The sequence below is a fragment of the Chelmon rostratus genome, chromosome 2 (genome assembly GCF_017976325.1).
Source record: "Chelmon rostratus isolate fCheRos1 chromosome 2, fCheRos1.pri, whole genome shotgun sequence".
Classification (NCBI taxonomy): Eukaryota; Metazoa; Chordata; class Actinopteri; order Chaetodontiformes; family Chaetodontidae; genus Chelmon; species Chelmon rostratus.
In genome coordinates, this window is record NC_055659.1 from 21,803,186 (window position 1) to 21,814,161 (window position 10,976).

Here is a 10,976-nt window from a genome sequence, read left to right on the forward strand (position 1 = left end):
GTGATTGGACGGACTTGTCATGAATATTCTATAAACCCGGAAGTGGGGCGGTACTGCTGTTTTGCTGTCGAGTCACCTCTGCTAGGATGGAGGAAAACGAATTGCTATCATGCTGAAAAACGAGGGATCCCGACAACTGAGCATCATAAACCGGCACACTTAGACATAAGTCATCGTTTATCTTCACCGCCGTATCGTTTCTGTAACATCTTGCCAAAATGATGGAAGAAATCGACCGGTTCCAAGTCCCTCCAGTCAACGGAGAGACACAGCCTTTGGTAAGAGAGGAAAGACAAAAACACATCTTATGCAAATATTTCTGTTGAAGGCAGACGGCAAAAATTTTGTCTCGTTTGTGCGGTTTATCGCGACAGCTGTGTCTCATAATCTGCGTGCGGGAGCTAACCGATAGCAATCTACAGCTGCGGCATAAACTGGATCTTTGGGAAGGGTGTAGATTGATTTTCTATAGATGAAAGCATAGCGGCTAACGTTATATCTTTATCTATAGAATGATTCTATCAATAATACATATGATTAAATAATACATGAGCCTTCACTTTATTGTATCATAGTGATTAAACTGCGCACTTGACAAAAAACAGGATTTTTGTTTTTTTAAATCCACGTCCTTATGCGCTTGTTTACATCAATAGCTGACACAGCCCACTGTTTTTACGTTTCGTCATTTGGTGACGTGTTATTTGGGTCTGAAAGGCTGCATGAGCAGCGAGCCCAAATGATCGCGTGAATAGAGGGTCTGTCCAAACCTGATACTGCAGACTGCAACCCAGATGATGGCTAACCCGAGCAGGCCCATAGTAAGAGAAAAGCCTCCTCTTCCATGATTTAGAATAGATGTACCCCAACTGCAGCCAGTCATCACATTCATGTTTTCTGTGCTCCATTCTCCATTGCACTGTTTATTGCAAAACTGTATATTTCTCTGTGTTTGAATGCCATTATCACAAAGGCCACACCTGCAAACAGGACGCGATCTGAAATGATAAGTCATGCCCACCAATAATTAACTGACCTGCTGCTCTTATTTCCTACATTTAATTTGAGTTGGTAATACAGCTTATTGTGACCAGAGATAATTCTGATGCACCAGCTTCATTATCCGCACTTCAAACAAAGCAGCCTCAAACAGCTGTCCCTTTTTTAAAGTGTTTGCCTCAGGGGTTTAGGCAAAAACAGAGCTCCAAGTTCTAGTGTTCATTATCATACCCATGCTTTCCCGGCCCTGCTACCCCTCAGGCTAAACTCTAGCAGAAGTCACTGAAAGCCCATCCTTTCAGCAGCAATAGCCTCTCCCTATGAGCGTTTGATGCTGTCATGTTTCATCCAGCAAGATTTCTGCTCTTCTGAATCCAGCATCAGAGAAACTTGGATTGTGGCCGCAGTGTGTCTGTGGTCAGATTGTGTCCTAAACCTCTTAAACACTTTATTCTTTAGCAGCTTGTGTAATTATCATCAAACAACACAGTGGGGCTTTAAAATGTTCCCTCGTATCTTTTGCAGTTCCAGCCTCTGAAACAGACCCTCACGTTATGTTTACACCGCACCTGATTGTGTCAGGATCTCAGTTGCTGTGGAACACATGGCTGTGCATTTTAATGCTAATAACTTCATTGTGATTCCTAAACCGCATGAATGCGCTTGGCACCTGCCTCCTTGTTGAGAATGAATTATGAAACAGCTTTGTATGGAATTTCCATGACTGTCAAGCTTTAGAATGTTTGTGAATGTAAACTTGTAAAGTGCTTTTAATTAACCTTTAACTAATTAGTGTTTGAATAAAACACATTATTCCAATAACTAACCTTTTTGCAAGCTGGCCCATCTTTAAGCACAGGGGCGTTTCAGACTGATTACTGTAGGCTAAATATAATACAGATTGCCTCGCAGAACATTGAGATTGCAATCCAGTCCAGTTGCCATTGTCATAAGGATAGCATGCAACTGTTTTAATGGTCACCTGATATATCAGTCTACACTGCTATTGGCCAGTGGGAGGCCATGATGTGTAATCCTACCAATCGCTTGGTGTCTGCGCTGTGTCAGCAACCTTGTGGCTCTTCATCATCAGAGGCAGTAAAGGAGTCACTAACAGAAGAACAGGGTGTGTGTGTGTGACTATGAGTGAGTGTATAGGTGTACTGTATGTGAATGCATTTTGAAGGTCAGGGCCCATGGTCATGTTTTACTGTAGTGTCATAGGTCAGGTTTTAATCATTTTAGTGGCTGTCAGCGCTCACTTATGGTTTTCAGAGTTTTCATTTGTTTATAGTGGGCTACCCGCTACTTGCTATCAGTGATTGTGCTGCCCTACATCTAAGAAGTGGCAGTGGATTCTGTCACAGACGGCTTAATACTGAATCCCTTTCATTATTCACTGCCAGTTCTGTTGAAAAATGTTCAAAGGGATTTTCTTTGACAGAAAATGTGACCCTGCCTCATCACGGTATCTTTCCGTGATGGGAGGAAAATGTGAAAAACAAGAATTAAAAAAGAAAATCATCCAATGGGTAAGCCAAATGATCCAAGGGACGGGCCTGTCACACAACAGAAAGAGCCCATGTTTGCTTGTTACAGCGGGAATACCTCATCTGTACTCGTGTGTATAATGTATTCACTGTTGCGACTCTCATTAATTATTCCAGCTAAGTGAACAATGCTACATCACCAGATGAGGATGAGACCATTGTATCCATCGGAGGTGTGTCTGGCCATATTGGACCACAGTTAAAAAAAGAAAGAAGAGAACCCTCGTCATCAGCCTGTCGTTTATCACTAGTTCTTGTTGAGAAAAAGAAGGAGGTGATGTTTCTTTCACAATAAGAGGACACAGGGTTAGCCTTTTGCTCTCATGGCAATAATGTAACTTTTTTGCTCAGGCTTTAACTTAACATTACATGTATCTACACACGTTGTGCTTTGCTTTGCTGTTTTACGAGATTCTGTCACTGGCAGCTTGTTTTTAAAAGTGTTACATGAAAATCGATATGCAAAATAAGCTTCTCACTGTCCCTGCTAAATAGTCATGAATTTTTCATGAGGTCCTGTGAGATTGGATAAGCTCTATTGGTTTCATGGTATTGGCCTAAATTCTTATAGTATTTCACTATAATACCATGAAAGGGTTTTGATGAAATGGATTCAGGCATATCTGTGTCTAGACCTATTTATTTTGTAATCCCTTCACGCAATCTTCAAAGACACTTTAGTTCTTATAATTTTTTATCATTAAGCTTTTATGAAGTATAAACATGCCGGAGCCTGTTGAGTGTGTTTTAGATTGAATTATTCATTATTAAAAGATATTCCTACATGAAGAATCCTGTACCTCAGTATAAAGCAGTGGCCTATATGAATTTTCAACTTTAGCTGTAAAGTTCTAGGTTTCAGCTCCACTTATTTAATTGCTTGGAGGATCCTTTTAAATATAGCAGCCATTTCTCTGGAGAGAATACAGAGTTCTTGAAAGCCTGGTAGCCTTCGTCCATGTGGCCTGCGGAGTCCCTCCGAGTGCAACAAGGGGAGGCCTGTAGGATCAACATAATGTGGAGCTCTGTCAGCAGAGCAGGCCAAGCTCCCCTCTCTCATTCTGGGGAAACCGTAGGTGCAACAGCAACCCCCTCTGTTCTCCCACGGCCTCCTCCCCATGCCGTCACTGCTGCTACATAAAAGAGACAGAGCCGGCGAACACTCAAGCTTATTGATGCTGCAAAGCAGGCAGCTATAGTGGCACATAGGCTTGGGAAATCTCGCCAGGGTATTTGACGCAAGCAGGTTGTAAAAAAAAAAAAAAAAAAAAAAAAAGAGCTGATTTTCCAGCCTGTGTTAGCCTGGCGATAACTCAGTGGGTCGCTTTCGGTGCTGAGTTGATTGTGCCCTCAGGACTGTGTTCAATTTCAGGTGCCCAATAGAAGCGTAGTGCAAGTTTATTGGAATTGTATTACTAGAAAACAGCTTGAGCCCAAGTTTAATCCCTGTCAGATAGTGAGTTAGCAAACACTGCAGCAGTGCCACAACAAGGATTATCTATGAAGAGACAGGACCCTTGGATCTATAGAGATTGTACTAAAGTAAGATGTCACATGTTGTTAGGGTTGTTATTTGGTTGTATCAAAGCTAACATGCTCTGTGCTGTGCCTATTTTCCTAGGACCCAGCAGCGTCCTCCACCTCGGAGGCAGACCCGGACACAAAGGGAGAGACTGTGGCCATGAACTACAAGCCCTCACCTCTGCAAGTCCAAATAGGTAATACAAACCAACAGACTGCAAATCAATACATGACATGGATTCACTTGACACTCTATAATCAAGGTTTAACAGTAAGTAAGTATGTGGTAGCGCTTAATGTAAAGTCCCTGTAAATTGCATATAAAAGCACATAAGAAAAATGTGTATGTGCACACCTGCCATAGGCTACCGCAGTGTGCATGTTTACTAAACTCCACTGTACAAGGTCAAAATAAGCACAAACGCTCTGTTCAACATCAGTTCATAGCCAACACTGTATGACATTCACTAGAAATGCTGTGTGCTGGTGAAATTATATTCCCCAGCATTGCAATTTATCTCTGCTCTCGGAGGTGTCAAAGCATTTTTGAGCTGCCTGTGTTGTTGTGCCACCACAATACTGCGAAATCCTTTGCCACACTCACAGTTCCTCATTTTTATTTAGTCCTAAGGGCTCCGTTTCAAAAAGCCTGCTGAGAAATATTGTTTCCTGAAGCTCACCAGTCAAATATTTCAGAAATATTCAGTTTTTCCAAAGGATTCCATCCTCGAAAACACATTTAAATTGAAGCTAAGGGTCTCAAGATGAACTCACATTTCACCAGCAGCCCTGAATGTTTTCACATAGCGTAGTATTGAATTGTACAGTTCCTATAGGAATAAAACAACATACTTTCATTTCTATCCATTAATGTGCTAATGAAGACTCACTGACTAAATGCTGCAGCAACATAAAAATAAACACCAGCACTGACCATGTTGAAGTCATAATCACTTTCAGACAGATAGTTGCCCGTGCAGGCTGTGTACTGTTTAGCTGACAGGCATGTCAAACTGATTCCACAAAGGGCCGTGTGGCTGCAGGTTTTCATTCCAACCAAGGAGGAGCACACCAGGCTGGAATCAACTAATCAGCTGATCTCAGTCTTCAGCTGATAACTAATGATCCCATGATGTTGATTGGTTGGCCTGGTGTGCTCCTCCTTGGTTGGAATGAAAACCTGCAGCCACACGGCCCTTTGTGGAATCAGTTTGACATATGTGGTTTAGCAGGTCAGGTGGCTAAAAGCCTGTTTTTATTTCAAACATGTTTGGTTACTTTTTCCAAGAAAGAAAAGCCTATAAATCTACCACTGATGGTCATGAAGTTGAGGTTTATTGGTGCATTTCCTGATGACCTCACATCCTGTGATTTCCCAGAGAAACAGAGGGACCTTGCCAGGAAGGGATCAGTGAAAAACGGCACCGTGGGAAGTCCTGTCAATCAACAACCAAAGAAGAATGCCAGGACAAGGTAACAGCTTCCACTGCCGTTTGTGTCTCCGTTACGTTGACCAGCTCGACAGCAAATGTTACACTTTGCATCGATTAGCACCTCGAGCGATACGTTTGTGTATCCACGTTCAGTGTCGGCCCGCTGCTGTCAGCCTGCCAGGGACGCCATCAGACTTCCTAATGTTACAACAAGCCTTTTTAGAGAAGGGCGAGCTGCATGTTTTTTGTGAGTGTTAATGGTGATAACCGAATCAGAGCACTGAGCATAAACCCAGTACAACCCACAGTATTGACAAATGGCTCATCAGTCTAATCCCACTCCCTGGTGGATTAGCGGAAATACAAGAAAGGCTACCGACTGGTCTGGACCCCGGGTCTCTGAGGGGGGAAGATAATCTGGGAACGCCGGCAGTCTGAAGGCTACAGATTAGCCCCAGTTTTTGTTTCTTTGTGGCCTGCGAAGCGAGCGCCATACTCGGGACAATTATCTTGTTTTGTGTGAAGCTGTCTCACATTAGTCTGTTGCACTCCCCACATGATTTTAAATATTTGGAAGTATATCAGTGGGTGTTTCAGTAAGAATGCATTGTACCACTTGGTGAAAGACTTTTGTTGTGTTGAATGCTTTTTCAGGTTTTTGTCTCCTGTGTGTCCTCTTTGTGTTCTGTCTCGTTCTCTGTGCTCGTCTTCAGGTTGGTGGTGCCAAACAAAGGCTACTCCTCTTTAGACCAGAGCCCAGACGAGAAGCCCCTGGTGGCACTGGACACCGACAGGTATGTACATGATGTCGTTTCTTCCTGTCGACTTCTGTAACACTAAAATATGACACAGTTAGAAGAGGAACTTTTCAGTCTGACCTTAAAAGAGAGAAAAAAGGAGAAATTGGCTAACTTGCTAGTTTCAGAGGGCTCACTGTGTCATGATGGCACATTAATCCATAGAGCAACTTGAGAGAGTTCTTAACAGAAGGGATCCTAAAAAAGGGGCAAAGCCTCTCCCAGGGCGCGGGATTAGAGGATAGCGGGGTGAGGATTTGGACAGGGAAAAGCGGCTCAGAGGGAGTGCTCGCTTCCACCCTGTACCAGCAGGTCTGCATTTGACACAGATGAGTCCCACCCTTTGTGCCCTCCGTATGTAGCTACACGCGGGAAACGCTCTCATGTGAAATGAGCTCACTGGAAGCCAACCAAGCTTATAGCATGTATTGCGTCATGCACACCCTCTGACAAGCTTTCTGACTCACGGCCTCACAGGACACCCGTTTATTGTTCACATTTTAGATTCACGTGCACAGCCTTTGCACAATGTCGCCCTGTTCTGTTTATGTACAGTGTAGGAAAAGGCAGCTTAGTCATTAGGGAGGAAAAAGCCTGTCAGTCTGCTAGCCTCAGCATGATAATACTATCCTTGGATCAGATTTTATATAGAATTTTACTAGTGTCCTGTATGTTGTTGAACGTGTGCTACAGTATGTCTGCTCATCCAGCCTCATTATGAAAGAGACTAGAGGCTGCAGCAGATCGTCTGTGTGGCTTAAAATGTGAAATCAGAGCTTTGGAAATATCAGCAGTTAAGTAGTATTCGTAATAGTAGTAACTAGTAATACTATCTGCCAGATATGAGAAACAATAGTAGCATTTTTTTTAAAAGGGGCATGAGGAATGCTACTCAGCCTGTGAAAACAGGCATATAACCCTGATGACGTCATCAGGGTTATTTAGAGACTAAATAAACCTTAAATAACACTGATGGACGCTACAAATTTTACAAACTGGGACCATAGAGTCTGAAAGATGTGGGCACTTACCAGGCAGGAAGCAAAGAACAAAAACCATACAGAGTTGCATTATGGGAAATTATAGGATCCAGCATGTTTTTCAGTTTGACCCATACTGGGGCAAAAGTCAGGATATCTCAACCTCTGCTGCTTCGATTTTAATAATTTTTAAAAGTCCTCTGGCAATACTAAATTGCTTTTTGAATTACTTTACCACCCTTTTAAACATTCAGATATCATTTTACCATCTGGACCCCCATCTTCTGAGACTGTTGTGTCTCACTGCTGATGTCTTCTGTCTTTCAGTGATGACGACTTCGACATGTCCAGATACTCCTCATCAGGATACTCCTCAGCCGAGGTGAGATGTCTGAGGGACCAGGTATCTATACACACATTATACTGTTTCACAGCGTCATTTGGTGAATCCACAAACATCACTACCTGATCACCCTGTTCCATTGTCACACCGCCCACACCAGGTACATGTGCACCCATTGAAGACTCGCTCCTCCAATCATTCAGAGTCGTGTGTGATGGTTTATCCATAATTCTCATCCAAATCTTCATTTCCTCCTTCCTTCTTGCTTCACCCCGTTTCCACCAATGACCTGACTGTGCTCTGCGTTGCTGCTGTCCGTGTCTGTAAAATGCAATTAATATGGATGCCATGTTCTTAAGCACCTATAATGATATTTTTAGAACCAACATAGTGACAAATTTAACTAACAAGGTCGTTCGTAGGTAAAGGATATATCCAAACTGTCCTGAAGCTCGGCCGACACTGTATCTCCTCTCTTTTGCCTCTGCAGCAGATCAACCAGGACCTGAACATCCAGCTCCTTAAGGACGGGTACCGGCTTGACGAGATCCCGGATGACGAGGACCTGGATCTGATCCCCCCCAAAGCGGTCAACCCTACCTGCATGTGCTGCCAGGCTGCTCCCTCCACAGCTTGTCAAATCCAGTAGCACCATTCCCTGTCCCCCCTCCCCAAAAAAAAAAAGTCTCCTGCCTGCCACCTGCACTGAGGCAAACTACTGACCAGAGTGGCAGCACGGGAGAAAAACTGGCGATGGCACAAAGGGAAAATAAGGGTTTCTAAAGGCGAAAGAAGAGATGGAGATAGGTCAAGTCTTGAGAAAAGAGTCAATATGTACAGTATCTGTGCACGTTCCTCCTATGGTAGGATCTGTGCACCTTACTTCTGCATTGTTGGTTCAGCGAAGCACTCGACTGTTGGCAGAAACTTTACCTCTAAGGAAAACATGTTACTTTTGCTTCTCCCTTGTTTGACTTCCATCTCATGCTTGTGGATTTATTGGTTTACATGGACCATAAAGGATTGCGCAGCGCTGTGGAAGAATATAAACAAAATTGTACGACAGCAACTGTTTGAGCAAAACACCTGAAATAAGGACAAGGGGACATTACCGTGCATCATCCATGGAATCTACTTCTTCTGCTGGTGTATCGTCGGTCAATGTACAAGAAGAGATTGGAAGTCTTGTGATGGCCATTGTTTTCTCTCTCATTTCTTTGCTCTCTCATTGCTTCATCTCCTTGTGTATACGTGTCAAACATGACAAAGACGTGCGTGTGTCTAAATATGTCCAGGAGAATAGTGCTAAACCATCAAGCTGCTGACAAAACGCTATGCTTACGCTAAGACATCAAGTCCAGATTTTCATTTTAAAGTCTGTGTTACACCCAGCTTGTACTGCTTGATCGTTTCATATTCAGTTAAAAGAAGCTGAAAACAAATAGTTTTGCATGTTGCCTGCTAACACTGTGTCCTAAAGACCAGCCTGTGCAGATATATATTTTTTTTTTACTGACCCCTGAACACATCCTTGTGCCGATGAGACATTATGTGAGGCGTGCTTTTACAAACATTTAGGTCAGGTTAGTAATAGTTAGGTTCACCCTCTGTAATATCAGTAGATATAGAGAAACAGTCGAACTAATGGCAGAACAGCTCACAAGTTAGTGTGTACGTCCTCTGTGTTTGTCTATGTTAGCCCCGACATGAGTGGATGTTTAAAAGGATCACAAAGGCAGTCACCACCAGTGAATGTGGCTACGAACAAATTCATACTCTCGAGGGAATAAATTAATTGATAAAATGCTTAGAATATGTGCGGGTACATAGAAAGTTGTGCAACTTTGGTCACACCTGTTGCAGGCTCTGAAGAATGTTTATGAAGGGATTTCATATCGCTCGTATGGAAATGAAATGGGATTTTTTTTGCTAATCAAGCAAAGTATAAAATGCTTTCTTGTCTTTATACTTTAAGTCGTGAGTGTTTTTGTTTTGTATGGTTGTACATTTGTGCATATTCCCCTTGAGTTTTAATATAACCAATTTGTCTGATTTGGGGACGAGAACTGTATATGTAGCACCGGACACAGCTGTGTATTGTCACTGCTTTATGCCAATAGACGTTTGCCCTGATGTTGGAAAGGAAGTAGTCCTTGCTGTTAGGAAGTACTAAACGCATACTGTTGATTTTACATGTTAACGTCCATATAAAGATGTCTGTAGAGCTCTACAGATATCAGGTACTTTCACCTGCATGTGAATCTGCTCTGAAACAAATGGCGGAGGAGGATCAGGCTGGGTTTCCCAAAAACACAGCAACAATGCCAGGTTTCGCCTCCACGATCATGCACATTGTATGAAATGCCTAAAACCTAGGTACGCTCTTATCCAGCTGATGGGAACGATGGCTGGTTGTATGTGTGCACTTTACATTCTCGTGTTAACATTCAGAAAACTGAATGTTTGCTCACAGAGGATTTGCGATCAGGATATGGAGTTATGTCTGAAATACTGTGTGAACACTACTACTACTAATACTACTCTGAACAATCTTACTTTGCTTTATGGACATGTTGCAGTGTTTTTGGGAAACTTTGCATTAATCTTTCAACTTTCTGTAATTCACTGAATGGACATACAGTGTATAACATATGACTCCGAATGACTGCATACTGTATGTCTGTAAATACTGTATGTGGAGAGTAAACAGCTAAAACCTACTTGGAAAGAGAAAACAAAATGCCATTTCTGTCTATGAACCTGTAAGAGGGCATTTCCTTTCTCATCTCACTGCTATACCTGATTAACAGCCTCAATATTTCTACAGAAATTGAGTCGCAGAAGTAAGCATAAAAAAAAAATTACATTTCATTTCCAAATAAGGTGCCATGTGTGTAGATAATTAAATGACTTGCATAGTCATAGTAGAAAAAAGACCTGAGCAGTACAGTAGGTCAGGTAATATGTCACTAATGCAGCTTTTAGCTGAGGTGTGTGTAGGACCTGTAGCTGTGCACAGTAAACATTAATCCTGAGGGACTGACGGTGTGGTTGACTATGGTGCTGATGTCTTTTTTTTTTTCTATCATCATCCTAATAGATTCACTGGCCATCTTCTATTGAGTGCACTACTTCTGGCCAATGTCGTCTCACCTGGGGAGTCTAAAGTAATGCATTGTAACACAAGTTATTTATTTGCAGATGTGCATTTTTTATTTATTTTTCAAGAATGGGAAATAATGCCGACGGATGCTTTTTGTTTGTCAGGTGCTTATTATGATTGTGAACTGGTTCCATTTAGATTTTAACAGTGTTAAAAGTTCTGTGTATAGTGCAACATATCAGAAAATAAA

General features: G+C 42.3%; 1 protein-coding gene across 1 annotated transcript; it reads left to right on the forward strand.

Moving 5' to 3' along the window:
* The first annotated feature begins 71 nt into the window (after positions 1 to 71).
* fam219aa (family with sequence similarity 219 member Aa) lies at positions 72 to 10,976 on the forward strand. The gene is made up of 6 exons (XM_041953119.1): positions 72 to 278; positions 4,171 to 4,267; positions 5,450 to 5,543; positions 6,217 to 6,297; positions 7,608 to 7,662; positions 8,114 to 10,976. The coding sequence occupies exons 1-6, from the start codon at positions 219 to 221 to the stop codon at positions 8,270 to 8,272; spliced, it is 546 nt and encodes a 181-aa protein (XP_041809053.1). The 5' UTR covers positions 72 to 218; the 3' UTR covers positions 8,273 to 10,976.

Coding starts and splice junctions, on each gene's coding strand:
- fam219aa (XM_041953119.1), top strand. CDS start 219: ATGATGGAAGAAATCGACCGGTTCCAAGTCCCTCCAGTCAACGGAGAG. Junction 279..4,170: donor ACGGAGAGACACAGCCTTTG/GTAAGAGAGGAA, acceptor CTATTTTCCTAG/GACCCAGCAGCGTCCTCCAC. Junction 5,544..6,216: donor AAGAAGAATGCCAGGACAAG/GTAACAGCTTCC, acceptor GCTCGTCTTCAG/GTTGGTGGTGCCAAACAAAG.